General features: G+C 34.0%; 2 protein-coding genes across 2 annotated transcripts; one reads left to right on the forward strand and one right to left on the reverse strand.

Annotated features, from left to right (window-relative positions):
• Positions 1-1,004, forward strand: LOC125578264 (BOI-related E3 ubiquitin-protein ligase 1-like). The gene has a single exon (XM_048740634.1). The coding sequence runs from the start codon at positions 74-76 to the stop codon at positions 914-916; it is 843 nt and encodes a 280-aa protein (XP_048596591.1). The 5' UTR covers positions 1-73; the 3' UTR covers positions 917-1,004.
• Positions 1,005-11,306: 10,302 nt separating this feature from the next.
• On the reverse strand, positions 11,307-13,677 carry LOC125578068. The gene is made up of 8 exons (XM_048740355.1): positions 13,618-13,677; positions 13,266-13,553; positions 12,936-13,175; positions 12,489-12,800; positions 11,907-12,391; positions 11,727-11,820; positions 11,636-11,651; positions 11,307-11,581 (listed from the first exon to the last, which is right to left on the reverse strand). Exons 1-8 carry the CDS (start codon positions 13,675-13,677, stop codon positions 11,307-11,309), a joined length of 1,770 nt encoding a protein of 589 aa, XP_048596312.1.
• Between the last annotated feature and the right edge of the window lie 5,155 nt (positions 13,678-18,832).

Below are 18,832 nucleotides of genomic sequence, written 5' to 3' on the forward strand. Positions count from 1 at the left end.
TCTCTCCTCATTATATAAAACCATCTTCCTTTGTTATCGTAGCCACAACCCTCTCTCAACTACATCTCTTAACATGAACAACCAAATCATCGCCGACGATTTTCCGGTGACACTGGGAGACCGGCAGTTACAATACATGCAGTCTCGCGCCATAGATCTGATTCAAACCGCACCAAGCTTCAATAAATATCATTTCAACCAATCTCCAGTGATGTTAAAACGACAGAGAGATTATGCGTTTGACTCCGAAGCTCTAATGACAGCTCGGAAACGTAGGTCCGTTGCGTTTGTCCCGCCGCAGTCTCTAATTGAGGCACAACTCGTTTCTCAAATCCAGCAGCAACAAACAGATATCGATCTGTTCGTCGCTCAGCAAACGCAAACGCTCAGATTGGAGTTAGAAGAGAGGCAGAGAACGCAAACGTTGTCCTTAGTGTCAGCGGTTCAGTCCGTGATTGTCAAAAAGCTTAAACAGAGAGACGACGAGATTGTCCGAATGGGGAAACTAAACTATGTTTTGCAAGAGCGAGTGAAGAGTCTCTACGTCGAGAATCAGATCTTGCGTGACCTTGCTCAGACCAATGAAGCTACAGCTAAAACTCTCCGGTCAAATCTTGAACATGTTCTCGCTCAGGTCGACGAGTTACCGGCGACCGCAGCAACCGGCGGAGATGTTTTTCATCCTCCGGTAGAAGAGGATGCTGTATCGAGCTGCGGAAGCTGCGACGGTGCTGATGGTAATGATTTCACGGCGGGGACAGGAGGATGTAAACGGTGCGGTGAAAGGACGGCTAGTGTGTTGGTGCTGCCTTGCCGTCACTTGTGTTTGTGTACAGTTTGTGGATCGGCTCTGTTACAGGCGTGCCCTGTATGCGATACGGTCATGAATGCTAGTGTTCATGTTAACATGTCATGAGACTCATGACCCATTTTTAATTTTTTAATTTTCTTTTTAGTGAAGGATTTAATAGCATAGTAAAAGTAATACTATTATAATTTTTTGGGATATTTAATTATGGAATTGATTTATTTGCTTAAAGCTTTGTACAACCGTTAGTAATTTCTTCATTTGTACGTAAGAGCACCATTATCCCAACAACTGATTATGGGTTGCTTAATTATATAATATTGGTTTTTAAGAATTTTTTTTAGTAAGCAACTTAACTAAGCAACTTGATAATTTTCCTCCTCCATTGCAAGTTGCTTATATTAGGAATCTTAAAAAAAATTTAAAAATTTTTTAACTGAAAACAACAACATACTACTCCTCCTGACTACTGACCCTGCCGTGATAGAAGACAACCACTCCTCGTCTCTGTTAACTTCACGTGAAGCTCCACCTGCACAATCATAGAAAACATTATCATACATGTATAAAAAATTCCACGTGAAGCAGAGCCTTCCACAATCATAGAACAAGCTGAGACAAGTACATTAACTACATGAAAATTAAGAAACACATTAACTCCAACAAAGACAGCAAGTAAAACAGAACACTTACTTATACTAATTAGACATTAACTCAGAAATGAGTTTTAGCTACAGAACAAGAATAATCAAAATCAAAGGCATACATGATTGAACTACACCGAGAGAGGTCCGTGATGTTTACCTTTCGATTTGAGGAGAGACACACCGAGCGAGGTCCGTCGAGAAGATCAACCGAGAGAGACGCCCAGTGCTTCATCGTCGACGTTATCTCGTGAAAGACAGACGGAGAGGAGAGGCGCAAGAGAGGCGGAGAAGCGGAAAGGCGAAAAGGAGGCGGAGGCGGAGAGGCGAAAGAAAGGCGCAGAGTCGATACACGTCGCCGACTGATTCATCGCGAAGAGAGGTGAAGAACGAAGCCGGAGAGATCAATAGCAACTCTCTGATTTTTTTTTCAAGCCGAGACAGAAAGAGAGAAGAGAGAGAGAAGAAACCGTGAAAGGTGGACGCGTGTCCCATAAGCGTCGTCGCTTTCTTCCCCTAATTAAGCAACGTTGCCGCTATTAATATGTAATTTCCATTTATTTTTAATCACAATTAACCTAAGCAACACCCATAAGCAACAGGGATAATGGTGCTCTAAGTATATTACTCTTTATCCGTTTCCAAAGACTTTTTTTGTTCAGAGAAAAATCATCCATACAACCGTATCTAAAAAAAATATAACGTTTAATCAATTATAAATGAATACAACTTCAGTTAAATCATATCTTATGATTCTAACCAATAGAAGTGAATTTTGTTTGATATTCGAAATCTGTCACTATTAACTTTTTTTTTTTTGCCATCCGATTATATTAATAGACCAAAGTCTAAAAGGTTAAAGCCCAAACAAAAACCATACAAAAAACAAAAAACAAACACAAACCCCAAAAACAATAGGGCAGTCTAACACATATCAAACCAAACAAACACACGCGTAAAGAGATCAGCACAGGTGGAACACGTGTATGTACCTCAGAACACGCGTCATTTCTCTTCCACCGCTTTCGCCACTTCGAGATTCTACGCCGGAGACCGAATCGACGATGCACCGAAACACCGTACCACACCAGCGTCACCCCCGCGTCACACCATCCTCCACCATCTTCTCCGACTTAATAGTCACCACCAGACCAAACAATGCACTTGACCACCGGAATCCACCGGGACCTCAACCACAACCACTAAAAAACCACCTCCAACTACTGTATTGGAGGTTTAGGAGATTCAGCAGCAAACCACATAGCCTGAGTTTCAAAGAGCATCAATCGATTGGAACCGAGATCTCATCCAAACTCAGACCACCAAACGTAATCAATTAGTTAGCATCAAGCGGCTAACCAAAAAGAACCTGAAAAACAGAACACGCCGAACCAAACCCCATACCCCATGATCTTCACATCACAACATCAATCTCCAACCGAGATCAAAATCATCCACGCCGGATGGTTCTATCAAGGAGAGCGCAAACCACCAGAGTCCAAAGCCTGCTACACAGTATCAAGGGGACCACCGTATACCAGAGACAAAGTCTTCTTGCCAGGAAACTACATCGTCGAAAGGATATCGCCGACTAGGGAACCACCACGACTCTCTCTCACTCTCAAGGTTTTAAGAGAGAGAAGAGAGAGAATCTATCATTCCCCATTCTCCTATCGTGTTACTATTAACTAATAGTATGTTTATTAAAAATCTTTAAAAAATTTAACCAACATGCTTTGATAGTAGCACTTGAGGGATAACCCCAATACAGTGAATTCACAATTTGATTCCTATTGACCACCAGATAATTTAACATTGCACTTTTAGAATCCACAGAATAGCCGGTTGGGGTTATGTACTCCACAAATAAAAAACTAACAAAAATTATTATATACTCCAGAAAAAATGGAAGTAATATACTTTTTTAATCAGTGGGATCTTATTTTTAGTAAAGTGTATTTTAAAATTAATAATATTTTAAGTTACCGCCACCGGATATCTTGTTCAAATCGCAGAATGATGCAATTCTCGTAATTTTATAGTCGAACTTACCAACCGGATAATGACACGCTTAGCAAATTAACAGTTTAACACTGCATGCAAGGTTACACAACGGAGTGATTCGCCATAAGTTGTAAATAAAAATTTGAAATCTAGAATGTGTATCATGTTTTGTAATTCTTAACGTTGTATGCACGTGAAAATAAAGAAATGTGTAGAATTGAATAGTGGAATCACAGTAAAAAAAGAAAGCTTGTTTAAAAAAACGAGTGGATTTCTTGAAACAACATTAACAATATATACTAGGTGATAACCTGCGCCCTGCGCAGAACGAGTAGATTTAAAAGTATTATAACTTTTAATATGTAGACATAATAAAAATTAAAGTCATAATAAGAAAAATATATGTAAGAAAGTACATGTTATAGCTAAGAATTTTAGTATGTCAATATAAATTTATATGCGATGGACTTTAAAATTAAATTATATATTTGTTTGCATAAAGATAAATTATAAATATAAGATTAAATGAAACATAAGCAATAGTATAATAAAATATAAAAGAAACAATGTATCAGAAAACAAAAGAAAATGAAAAATGGAAGATGAAAAATATTAGCAAAATATACATATGATCAAATAGGTAACAAAATGAAGTTCTGGTCACGCAAACTTAATTTCACAAATATTCTCCGGTCGATTAAGGTAAGTGTAAATGAAAGATGGACAATTTGGAATTCGTTAAATCCGTGATATAGAAAGTATTTCAATTCTAAGAATTTTGTTTCCTTGAGTACGCTAACATTCTCATTTATTTTTTGTATAATATATTTGATCCCGTGATCAAATCAATTGTGTTTCATTTAAAATTTGAAGCATTAAGTTTTGGGAATAATCCATTATTTTCGTTGAGTTGAATCTAAAAGATCATAAAACGATTTGAAGCTCATATTAGTTTTTCAAAACATTATGAAAACATGGTTAACTTGTTGCAGGATTAGATATGAACTGCAATACTGGTTATGATATTTTCTTACAAATCGCGTATCAAGCTAAAAGAACCAATTCAAACCGTAAAGAACAGATTATAAAGAAGTTTAAAGAACCAATTATTTACTCAACCGTAAAGGATTATAGACACGCGTATATTTTATTGGCTTATTTAAATAAATCAATTCCAAGTTTTCGAACAAACAATAAAGTCTCTCTTTGAATGGTAATTAAATGTTGCCTTATTTAAATATTCGGTTTTTTTTAATCCGAATGTAATGTAATGTTGATCAAAAATCTTATATTATAATGTAATGACCATTGGTATTTGTTTGTAATTAGTCTAGTTGAGAAAGGACTTTTAAAAAAATGAGGTGAGAAAGCATATGGTCATGACACTTAGGAAATGACACACATGTAATAAACACATGAAGCCAAAGTTATTTTTTTATCAATACTCCTCAAATAATAAAAATTGGATTTTCTATTAAAACGGAAATCATAACTTATTTCATGTGTGATATTTCATTTTAGATAATATTTTTTTAAAATCATCACATGTAAATATAACCACAAATATATCTTATTAATATCTTAATAACATCAACAATATACTATTTTTATAGAGAAACTCAAATTTGTTTACTGTTAATACACGCTAAATTTAAAAATCTTATTTATTAAAATAAAAATCATGACTTCTTTCATGTATGAGATTTCATTTTGGACAATCTCTTAAAAAATCGTCACACTTAAATATAATCACAAATATATCTTATTAATATCTTAATAAAATCAACAATATGCTAAATTCAAAAATATGTATTCAAGACCAATAAATTAAATATAATTAATTATACCAACTGATTTATAAAAAATATTTTAACCTATTAATCTAATAATTATTAATAACATATATAATTATTTTGTAAGTCATTAACTATTTTGTAGGTCAGGTCATTAACAAAACAAATTCATATGTTATGCAGTCATAACATATGATTATAGATACATATGATTGTGTATATTATTTTTAGTATTATGTTACGCAACCATAACATATGATTAATGTTATTATTTTGATGATATCAAAAAAGTATCACAACAAGTGACTGTTCTTTAATATTATTAACATTTTTTTATCAAATTTATATCATTCTAAAACATATATTATAATTCATTTATAATTATATAACTAAATTTAAATATATTTAATAATATATTTAATACTATTCTCTAGAATGCTGTTCAAACGATAAATCTAAATTAAAAAATAATTTAAAATATAAAATAAATTTAATCTATATAATAGAGAAAATATAGCATATTTTATCTGTTAAAGAAATGTATACAAAAATATAAATGTACTAATATATATATATATATATATATATATATATATATATATATATATATATATATATATATATATATATATATATATATATAATCAACTAAATGACACTATTTCCATTTTTTTACTTTTAAATTTGATTTGTTCAGAGAAATTAAAGAAAAAATATAATTTTCTATTTTATGTAACCAAAAAAATCATTAACTATTCACTTAATCATAATTCAACAAATAAAAATACTAACTGGAGAATATAAAAGATATAAAAAGAAAAATTAATAAACTTGCCTTAAAAATTGAAAATATCATCTGATTTGCAGTGAAAAAACTCTAAAACGTCATATATTAAAAACAAACTGAATATATTATATAAACAAAAACATTAGAAAATTTTTTGCTTTGTATAAAATTATCAAGTTACAAGTTACTTATCTAATATATCAATTTAATTGTTTCATCATGCAATACCGAATTACGCATCCAACATAGTTTACAACTTCACCAATTCAATTTGAAAAAACACTGAACACAGTTGCGCGGATCAAATAGTATTTTATTAGAGATGCCCTTGCTGGTTTGGTTTATTCTAAACAGAATTCGTTTCTGAAATCGTCTTTATCGGTTTGGTTTTGAACTTGAAAGCACGTCCCATCGTGTGCTATAGGGATATTTGTTGATATTATTATCGTCATTATTATTGATATTAGAAAATATCTATGCTTATTTTCCTGGAAACTTCAATGGAAGCCAAAGATGAAAGTTGCAAAAGACGACACAATAATTGAATTGGGAAACGAAATTTTGAAGTCTTTCCAAAACATGTGCGGTGGACCGGTGGTCCTTGGCCCTTTACTTATTCTCTGGCCAATCAATTGCATTTACATATAACAAAAATAGGAAAAAAACATATATTGCTCTTAGTTTCAGGAAGTTATTAAGTAATTTAAATCGAATTTAGTTGAATAGTATTCCTGAAATATCTTTGTTTGATTCACTTCTGGTTACGGATTGTTTACATTTAAAAGCTTTGGGATTTAACTTTCACTCAAAATGGCATTAAGGATTTTTCTAGTTAGTGTATGTATATTGGTACCTATACAAATTTACCTAACTATTAATGTTGTTCTTAACAAAATTTGATTATTTATTATAACATTTTTACCAAAAAAAAAATATTGGTACCTATACAGAAACACCCTAATAATATTGATTTTTCAGTATTTTGTATTTGATTTTTCATATATTTCATTGATGAATCTATATATCTCCTATATATTATTTGAGAAACATTGCAACATTTTTTGTAGCCATGTGTTATTACTAGAATGATTCTTAGAATCCTTAGAAAAATAGGTTGGTCCATCTAAATATATAATAAATTTTTTATTAAACCATAATAAATACATTATTAATGTGCTTCATTATTTTCTTAAATAAGATTACGGAATTGCCTAATGTGGCTAAAGTATATATGACAATTAATGATTTTGAATAATAAAGATTTCATAAAAATAAGTGTGTATTATAATATATATATTTGTTTAATTTTAAGCTATTAAAATAAATTAAACAATCATAGTAACCATATAATAAAAATTAAAAAAAAATTATATATATTATATTTTGAATTTTTAAAAACGAGTATAAATTACTAAAACTGTTAAAATTTTTTGTTATGACATGATACAAATAATTAAAAAATAATATAAGTTGAAAGTCTCATTTAATAAGTATCAAAAATAAAATATATATAAATATATGTATCATTTTAAATTAAACTATATGCAATATAAAAATACATAAATATCTTAATTTTGAAATTTACTTTGAACATTTTTTGTTAAAAATTTTGAAAAAATATTGACAACTTAATTTTTTAAAATATTATAAATTACTTAAACCATTAATCCCACAGTGAAAATTTTGTTATCACTAATTTAGACATTGCTATAACAGATACAAACGACAAAAAAATGAGCAAAAAGCATCATTTAATAAATATTAATATTAAAATATACCATATATATGTTACTATCATTTAAATTTAATTATATATCTTATCAAATAAAAAAAATATTTTTTAGATTTATAAAATTTATTTATATGTTCGCACCAATTTAATTATATAAGTAGTAGATAATAACTTTTTAATTATTTAATATATATTTATTATTTTATAATATGTTATAAACATATAATATATAAAATAATTTATATATATAATGTTCATTCCGTGCAAGGCACGGGTCTTAACCTAGTATATATATATAAAGAAATCCTAGTATATATATATAAAGAAATGTTCGCCTCTCTTCCGTGAAGCCATGTCATCAATTCGTGCGTTCTATGAGTGACACGTGTCCCATTTTATATTTAGGGCCAAAATAAATGAATGAAGTTAAGGGTAATTGAACCCAGCACTTCTAGCACTGGTAATTTCTCTTAGAACCACTAGGCTAAAGTCACTTTTTATAAATATGTGTCCGCGAAAATACTTATTATCGTGTCAGCTGAAAGCCCATGCTTCTTCTGCTTGTGGCCATGGCCGACACTGAACTGACGTCAAGATGAAGATCGTGAAGTTAAAAACTTTGCTCCAAACAGTTTTGCAATGTTCCAACCTTTATAACTTGATGCATATAATATATATCAAAATACATTTGTTGTACACGCTTTTATTAGTTTTGCTTTTAAAAGAAGGTATTTACAGTTATAAATATTTTGTGCCAGTGAAGTAATGGTTGAAAAATCTCTATACATATGTCATTTTAAAATAACACCCAACTTCTATATATAGTCAAATACATATGTCCATGTTATATTCTAGACTAAATATTTTCTCTTTTAAAAATATAGAAAATAATTTTTTTAGTCTACAAGCAAATGTTGTAGAGCATTATACAAAACAATATATATTTAAAATCCATACAAAAAAACATAAAAGTTGTTATAGACCTCTTTCTGACACATGCACACTCCACTATGAATAAGAATTAAAAAAAAAACAGTATTGTCATCAAACTTTATCACAAGTCCACATTTGTACATCTATAATTATGAGTTGGACAGTTAGTTAATTTGATACAATACCAAAGCAATAATAATCGAAAAACAACTATACCACCGCATACTAATAAGTAAGACATAACAGATAACCAAATTCTTGAATCTTAAAACAAATTTCAACTCGAGCATTTAGTGAATATCAAATTAACTAATATTCCGCCCGTAGGGCGGGCCGACCCTAGTTCTAAATAAGAATATGAGCATCATATTTGGTTAGAGATTATTTTCCATTTTTGATAATATATTTTTATACTTAAAAGTATTAAAATACTTGTTTTAAAATTTCATAAATTTGACATTAAAATCTATAACATAACAAGTGTATGTAACGTTCAGGGGTGGACGGAGGTGACGACCAACGGGGTCACGTGCCCCCTACTAAAACTTAATTTTTCATAGGTAATAGCTCAGAATCTTAATTTTCTGTAAGAAATGAGTTCAAATTTTACACATGTGCCCCCAATTAATTTAAAATTTATGAAAGTGCCCCCGACTAAAAGTTATTCTAGATCCACCCCTGGACTAACGTTTCTTATAAATTGCCAGAATCTTTCAAAACTATAACGTTTTTAATATTTCTTTTGTTTTATGTTTAACATCATCCAACGTCCATTAAATCAAGACTGTATGGTCGTCATGTAAAACTGATACAAGAAAAAGGAACATAAAACTATATAAAAGATGGATAAACTGAAAATACTTTTGCTAATCCACCAGCTGCTTGATTAAAATGTCGAGGAACCCATATGATATAATCTCCGGCTTCTATTGTTAATATAAATCGAGTTATGCACAGCGAATTTAATTTCTCCTCCTGATGATACCAATTTGAACACTGTTTTTATAATGAGAAACTTATGATGTTAATCCTTTAAATTGCTACTTTCTAAAATGTAATGTGTATATATGTCCCAATCACCAATAATGAAATTGTCCAGTGATGTTTAACATACAAAAACGTAAATATATTCATTTTCTAACACGAATCAAATCTCGCTATCCCCAACTAATAAAAGCAGTAGTCTGAATTTGATACCTTCAACGACATTTACAATTCGAAATCATTATTATTTGTCATGTAAACTTTTAAAATTGGAGTCGTATCTTGTGCAATGCATATAGACAAAAGACCTAATCATTATTGATACGACTGGATCAGATAATAAAATAAGTGAATTCAAATATATGTACTACATTTAAATTGCATATCAGAACGCCATTCTGTGTAAATTCACCTTTTTTTTTTGGGAAGATTACTAAAATAACACACATTTTATGAGTAATGACTAGAATAACATACTTTTTTTTTAATTACTAGACTATTTTTATGTCCAGAATGTCTTTGTTTTCTTTGTTAACAAAAAAAAAATTTACAAAAAAAAAATTTACAGAAAATAAATATTTTCGAAATATATAAATAAGTCTACTATTAAAACTCTGCGACATGTAATGGCAGTTTTATTAGTACTTGACAGATTAATATTTTTCAACAAACTTATTGTGGCAGATTTTATATCGTTAAAGACTTTCTGAAAAAGTCTACCACACATTATGGTAGATTTAATTTCAATAGCAAATTTGTTTTTAAATGGCAGGTTTTTATAGCAGATTTTTGTCTTTTGATGGCAGCTTTATAATATTTCAAAGACTTTCATAATCGCACACATATTTTTCTCACATATTTTTTATAATTTGGCAGATTTTTGTGTTCATGGGATCGCAGACTTATATTTTATGTATGCTAAGCTGCAGACTTATAAACTAACAAAAGTAACTTTTATGTGATGGCAGACTTTAACATACGTTATGGCAGACTTTGAAGGAGTTATATGTTATAGCAGACTTATTCGCGAAAATCGGTTTACTAATTAGATTTAGATCAATTCTGGGTTACTAATTAAACCAAAAAATTCGACCACTAACCGGAACAGTTATGAAAACCTAGGTTTAGCCGTAGTTAGTTCTTTCTTCTCCAAGTAACGATGTCTTGTTTTTGACAATAGATTCTTTCATGTTAATAAGAAACGCCCAAGAAAAGAGCATAAATGTTCTATTTGTAATCATGTTGGTCACAATTGCAAAACATGTCCTGTTCTTTAGACAGTTTGAGTCTTATGTTTTTTTTTTGTTTCTTGTTTCGATTTGTACTTGTTTCTGGTTAGACAGTTTGAATCTTTTGTTTTTTTTTTGTTTCGATTTGGACTTGTTTCTTGTTTCTGGTGACAATTTGACATGCTTGTTTCTTGTTTCTAGTTACACAATTTTTTTTCTGGTTATACAGTGTGTCCTTTGTCCTGTTGTACTCATAATAAGCAAAGGCAAGATGGGCAACGATGTCTGCAGATATGAGTCCGCTTGATTCCAACGATTTCTACTAAAATTCATAATGAAATTACACAACTTCAAGGCAGTAAGTAGATAACTAATCCGAAAACATGAAAATACTACAGACCCGAGACCTCATCATAGATCTCAGCAGCTAACTTAATACGCATTGCCGGAATGCACTGGTCAGAAAGTCCTTCAAAACCACAGCCAACTGCCTTACACTCTATATACTTCAGAGCGTAAACACCACAATCCCCAGGGGCTTCATTCTTAGGCACACTTTTATGTCTTGAAATCCTGAACTGTTGTGAACTCTTCTTTCTTTCTGGAACCATTTCATTCAGCAATAACGGAATCATCTTCGTGAAAGGACGACACTCTTCTAGAAGATCTGTGATAAAGTACTTTCAGCACGGCTTCACAAACTAGACTAATCAATACATACAAGTAGATGCCATATGCTGTCAACCAAAAAAATAGAGTGTATGTTAGCTACTCGGAATCATGTTGATACAAGAAAAAAATGAAAAACTTACAGAATCTGTTAGCCACCCACACTCATCTGTTTTCCAGAGTTTTCTTGGCGTTATTAGCTTCATGTAGAAGTGAGTGTCTACATCGTTATCACCACTGAAATGAATGAAAAACAAGCTCAAGTTAGTCTAACAGTTTGAATTATGAAAAAAAAAATAAGACATGTTACTCATTACACTTACGCAATACTTCGTAGATAATCCATTAGCTTCTGAAATTTTGCCTCCTCAACTTTAGTTAAGGGATCACAGTCGGCTATACTCTCAGAATCGCCTGTTATGATCCTCTTCACAGTTGAGTTACCAACATATGGATACACTTGAGTCTTAGTCAGTTGTGGCTTGCGTTTATGCAAAGGTCCTTCTAAAAGTGATGCCGCTAACTGGTCTAACGTGGTACCTAGGATGTCATATTTTTGCTTATCTTCTAAATCAGACCATGTTTCAGCAGAATCTCTAAGCTGTGGAACTGCATTCTTCTCCTTCTTAACGTTTATCAAACCTCCAGCAGGTTCTTTTACTTGATTTTTTTTAGTAACCTTCCCTCCAACAGTGTCAAGTAGAATAGGAGACGTTAGCTTGACCTCGGATTTCTTGGCTTTCTTTCTAACCACACACTGCACTGCCGCATCTACATCAAATGGTGTCTTGTCTTGGACCATCCATGACTATTTGAGTATGTCAAAACCAATTTCAAGTTAATTTCGAATCTAAAGTTACTTTAACCTAAAATAGACATACTCATAAGTGAAGCAAAAGACTAACCGGGTCATTGCTGTTGACTTCATCTTCTTGGTTTACAATGTGTCCATCATTTTTGGGGGCAGTTTCTTGCATCTGCTCTGTAATTTTAGCAACTTGTTCTTGTAATGCTAAGATTTGACAGCCAAGTACCTGCTCGGCTTGAGCAACTCTTGCATTTACTTTTGCTTCAATCTTTGTGTCTAATGTAGTCAACACCTTCTCAGCAACAACTGTGTCCACATTTTGAACCGTTGCAGTCAATGTCTTCACTGCTTCCATTAGATCATGCCTGAATCCATCATCTCCACCTGAGTTAAGGCTGGATCCACAGTCCTGCCATAAAACAGTAAACGAACTCAACAATAAACTCAAGTAAAAAATAAAGTACTTTCAGCACGGCTTCACAAACTAGACTAATCAATACATACAAGTAAACAATCTTACAAGTAAACAATCAAGCATACTCACTGTGATTTTCCTCTTTGCTGGATTTTTTTTCTTCATGCAATGATCTTCTTCAGTCACTAAATTCCTTTGCTTTTTGATTGCTACTGGTTCATTAGTTGCCTTCAAGCTCCAGTACTTATCATCAAGCTGGTCATGTAGAATCTCTAAAATCAAGTTATGAAGATCATCATCAACCTTGTCATCATCCCATTGAGGATATATGTCCGATTCTGCCTTAACAATGAGATGTCTGACACGCACCTACCAATCAAGTCATGTAAAAAACATTAGTATGAATACATTTACAAGTGATATCTTTTAATAAGAGTTAACAATAATGTAAGAAACTACCTTCTGGTGAGCTTTTTTCTCTTTTTTATAAAACAAATCCCACTGTATACGGGGACGGGATGCAGACCAAGAGAGAAGAGGAACTTGGTTACCCTCAATATGGTTCCCATATTCATGCCCAATGCCAGGTATTGATTCATACACCCAGATGAGAAGAGCATGAACACATCCACGAAGTGTATATTTCTTCTTTCCTTCATATGAAACAAGCTTAACTGAATTAACGAGGCTGGAAAATCCGACACGCCCCCAAGGATATCTTTCAAAAGCTTCTGCGTCTAGGACTCTCTTTCAAATGGTGAACGACTTGGGCTGACCATGTATAATCCATCTCTTTCAACCTTATAATAACTCCAACAGAAGATGCCTTAATGGATTCCCACGCATCCAAACCAACAGATTCCTCCACCATCTGCAAACCAGCAAAGTGACAGTTATGATTCATTGATCGATATTGCAGTGGACATTTTCCCTCTTCATAAAGTCTTTCTGGATATTTTTTGTGGGTGCTTGATGTAGTCATATCTCTGTAAATAATGAACAATGAAGTAAGGGACACACAAGTTTTATATTTCCAGAAATCCAATTAAAAAAAACCCAAAAAACTAAGAAAGAGACTAAACCTTGATGCCACGATTTCTTGGTCAATTGAATAGCTCCAAGAGGAGATGAGGTTGTATCTAAAGAAACAACTGAGAAAACGTAAATAAAGCTACGACCTTCGACGAAACTTTGAACTTTAGAAAGGGGATTTAGGGTTCGTCGGCCGAGTGGATGAGGAATCGAAGGCTTTTAGTGGTAGAGTAGAGTGTCGACATGACCCAATCGATGAGGAATCATCTTAATAAGAAAGTGAATCGAAATTTTGAGGATTACACAATTTGGGGATTTAGGGTTCTTGGGGAGGAGGGTCACGGGAAAGAGAAAGTGTCGTGGGGAAGAAAATGTTTTTTTTTTTTACCTTTTTTGTTCAACCAAAGCTTCTACTTTATCTAGAGTCTTTCATTTTCTGTATTAAAAAGTTATATTATGTTTAAATATATTTCTTGATTGGGTATTTTGGACATTAACTCACTTTTTTCTTCTTTCTTTGTTTTGGTATGTTATTCTAGTCATTACTCATAAAATGTGTGTTATTCTAAGTAATTTCCCTTTTTTTTTTTTATGTTTGCGTCCAAAAGACGTTATAAATTCTTATTCCATACACTTTTTTTAATCAGTTTTAATGTTTACTGGATAGTAATCCGCATTTTATCCGGAATAAAGTATTTATATTCATATTAAAATTATATATTATGATTATGTATAACATAAGATATATTTTAAGGAATAGTTAGATAGAACTAATTAGGCTTCAAATGAGATGCTGATAGAAAAAATGCAGATGAAATATTAATAGCAGATCATGCAGAATATATACGGATTTATTAGAAAAGTAGGTCGCGTAGAAGTTATGAATTTGGATTTTGGGTCTGAGATAGTTTTTATTGGGCATTTGGGTCGCGACCCTTTGCGACCCTATACAAGTTATGTTGCAAAGAATTCTCAACCCATTCTCTAGCTGATAAATAACGACATTGCCACTCTCTTCTTTACACGTGAGACAGACCAGCGCGAATCCCAAAACTTCTCTGCAGTTAATTCTCATCCGCAAACCACCGCGGTAATTAAACAGCTTTCTTCTCCTCTCACTCTTTCTCTCTCCATCAAATTATCCGTCTCACCTGAAAGTAGAAATGAAAAGTTTTTTTGTTCTTAGCTCTCGTGACGAGTAAGAACAGCTTACAGCTCCGATTTATGTGTAGCAGGCCCTCTTCTTAGCTCTCGTGACGAGTGAGAGCAGCTTTCAGCTCTGATGGTATCACAATCGAACGCCGCAGGATCTTCCGGCGCCATCGAGCAAACACACCGAAAGCTAAACCCGTCTCCCGATCTAAGAAGACGAAGCGGTACCCAGGTTCCTTTTGATGTTATTACTTTACAGTTTATTTTTAAAATGCTATTCAGACATTAGTTTGCGACTCACTCTGTCCTCGCCTTAAATTATGCATGTCATCACTGGAATGCAGTTGCTTTTTCTGAACATTAGTTTGCGACTCCGTTAAACTGTCCTTGATATTGGGTTCCTTTTTACTAAATACGAAATCATCTCGTTCTGTAGTTTCTGACTCCGACGACGATAAAACGCCCTCCTTCATGGATTCCACGGCACTGACATCTCCACCGGTTGATGCCGTTGATGGCGGCTCATCCACAAAATTCCCTAGAAGGCTGTTTGCTCCGGGATTTTACCCCACGAAATTGCGGCTGAACATTTACTCTAAAGCCGGTTTCTTCTTTTCCTCGAGCCCTCCTATAAATGAAAAAAGTAGTTAGAAATGAAAGCGTTCAATGCATTTCAATAGGCAAGGTATAAACAAAGGTTTTACTGCATAATCGGAAGTTCCAAGTTTTCTTTTAGTGTCTGACATTTCCTTCGTTCTTTTCGTCTTTGGTGGATAAATGTCGACCTTTAGTATATCTGCGGGAATATTGATATCTTATGGATTTGGAACCGGTAGTATGATACCCTTAACTATTTCAGACCAAGTATCTTTGACATGGTATTGTGAAACAAACAAGGCGTACTCCATCTTCCGAAAAGAAGCAGTGGCGATAGCGTGTCGGCATGGCAACCCAAGAATCTGGAATTCAAGGCAGGAGCAAGTTTGTTTCTCTAAATCAACAACAAATTTGTATTTGGTTGGCTTGTGTGTAACTTCAAACTGCCTAGTAGAACAGGGCAAAACAAGAAGGCCAGTTGACAACACTAGCTGTTCGACCACTATTTCATTAATTTTCTTTGGAATATTTTCCTGCCTTTTACTAATATCGTAGCGCCTGCACTTCAACCATCTAGTCAACATCCGTCGTATAAACTACAGCAGTGCCATTATAGAGCTATCACGCGCTCGCAGCAGCGCCTTATTCAACGATCCAGCTATATTTGAAGTCATCAAGTTAAACCTAATTTCTTCGAAATGTGAACGTGTCCATAACTTTTTGTCGATTTTCTCCAAGTAATCCTAACATCTCCAATCCGTGAGCTTTATAAGGTCATAGATCTTTTGAAATTCAGAAACTTTGAAAGCTTATGCTGCCCTGGGCACCATTTGCTTATGATCCATTCCTTTATACTTATCGCCCACGTTACGCTTAAGGTGTTCAAGACAAATACCATGGTGTGTAGATGGATACCATTTATCTTTAGCTGCAAATATAGCGGCACATCTGTCGGAAATTATTGTTAATTCACAAACTATCTTCTACAATTGTTGACAACCTTTCGAAGAACCACTTCCAAGAATCTGAGTTCTCGCTATCCATTACTGCGAAAGCAATAGGAATACGCGGCAGTTTGCGTCTTGCCCGCTAGCACTAAGCAATACCCCTTTGTATTTTCAAAACATGTGGGTGCCATCCACCACAAGGACCTTACGCAAATGCTTCTACCCATCGATACAATCATTCAGTGACATGAATGCATAAATGAACCTCGATTTTCCTTCTAAATCAAGTTTGGTTTTAATATCTGTGATTTTTCCAGGATTTGCTAATTTCAGTACGTGCAAGTACTATGGTAGCATCTTATAAGACATTTCCTCTATTCTTTGGGCAGGCGCAATTGCTAATTCCTTAGCTTTCCAAGCTTTCCAGTACGTGCATGTATAGTTGAATTCCATTCTCAGTACTTTCGGCTGTTCCATAGCATGAGGTCCACAGTGAAGTCTTTCGTATTTCGAGCGCAGAAGAGCAGCAAGAACTCTAGATGTTCCATGTTTTTTGTATGGCCCTCGCATATCAGATGTGCATTGATGTCCCAAACTTGCCTTCTTCACAAAATACGTAGGAGAATCACCCATTTGCTTAGCACATATTATCAACGCATTTAGCCGTGACGTAGCGTTTGCAATGCCTGAACTTGAACCTGCACACCTCCGCGATTGCATAGATCGACATCGTCAACTTAAACTGCGCTTTGTCCTTAAACTGCCTTCCAACAAATATATCCGAGTCCTCCTTGCTGAAGTCGATATCCTGCGGCTGGAACCCGTTTCCTTCCATATCATTAAACACATGAACTACATCATTATATCCATACATTTCTGAAACTTGTATCCCTTTCATGAAAGCCTCTCCACTTTGAACTTGTGAACTTATTCTTACAGGAGGATCCACAAACAGGTCCTCATCTTCGATCACACGGCTGTGTGTGTTGTGCTTTTCTGGTGTATTAGCTTGACCAAGATCAACACTTGCACATGTATATGTTTCATCCGACTGTGTACAACTAACAGTTACAGAGGTGGATGGAAAATGTTTTCTTGGGATGCATACTTCGCCACCCTCAAAATCTATAGTTTGGGTAAAAAGATGACTAACAAACTCATCATCAGCTTCGATTACTCGGTTGTGTTTGTTATATTGTTTCTGGGGTGTAACAAGAACAATATGATCACTTTCACCAGAAGGTGTTTCATCATTGTGAGCACATGAAAGGGTTCCTGTCTTCGTTGCTTCTCTACCATGAACTTGTGTAGCGTTGGTAAGAGTAGGATCAAAATACTCATCATCATCTTCGATCATGTGGCTGCGTTTCTCGTTTTGTTGTGGTGGTGTAACCAAAACAACATTGCCAACATCATCGATCCCGGTTGCAAAGGTCAGTGCACACCTTACAGTTTCAGAAGACGATTAGGTGAAACGACGATCAACAGAATCATCGACGTGGTTTTGTTGGTTTCTATCTTTAGGTGGAGTTACATTAACAACATCGACGCTTCCGCAGATATCAGAATCTTCGGTGTACGAAAAGTCAACGATTCATGAGGTACATACGAAATCCCTTAGGTTGTCTGTGTTGTCTTCGTAATGTCTCATATTGCAACACTGTTTACCTGACAAAGATCCACCTGTAGCCCTTGACTGTTGGCCTCTTCCAGACCCATGACCTCTAACTTTGGTGACCATAGAACGCTCATAACCGCTACGACCAGACCGTCCACCACGCCCTCCTTTTGGTGGACATCCATCAAAATCATCATCTTCGTCTCTCTCACAATCCCTTCCAACAAACTCATGCCAGCCATTATAATCATAGTCCTAGTCATCTTCATCTTCATCTTCATTTCCAACGTCATCTTTCTTCATTTTCACCGTCACCGTCACCTTCATTTTCAGCTTCATCTTCAGGATCATTATTGTCTTCATCTTTATATTCATCTTCATTATCAACATAGTCCTCGTCATCTTCATCTTCATCTTTATCTTTATCTTCATCTTCAACGTGATCTCTTTTGTTTTCTTCCGACACTGCTTCAACGTTAGCCCTCTTTTCCTTCTCTTATAGCGTATAGTTTTATTGATGCATATTATCCGGATTAACCCCACAAACGGCATCTTCAGCTGCTTCAACGTGAGCCTGCTTTTTATTTTCATTCTCCACTAATGTTCCTAGTGCACAACTCTTTTGCTTCTCTTGTTGTAGCATATTACCCGAAGCCGGATTAACCCCATCTACAGCCGCT

The sequence above is a fragment of the Brassica napus genome, chromosome A9, assembly GCF_020379485.1.
Source record: "Brassica napus cultivar Da-Ae chromosome A9, Da-Ae, whole genome shotgun sequence".
Taxonomy (NCBI): domain Eukaryota; kingdom Viridiplantae; phylum Streptophyta; class Magnoliopsida; order Brassicales; family Brassicaceae; genus Brassica; species Brassica napus.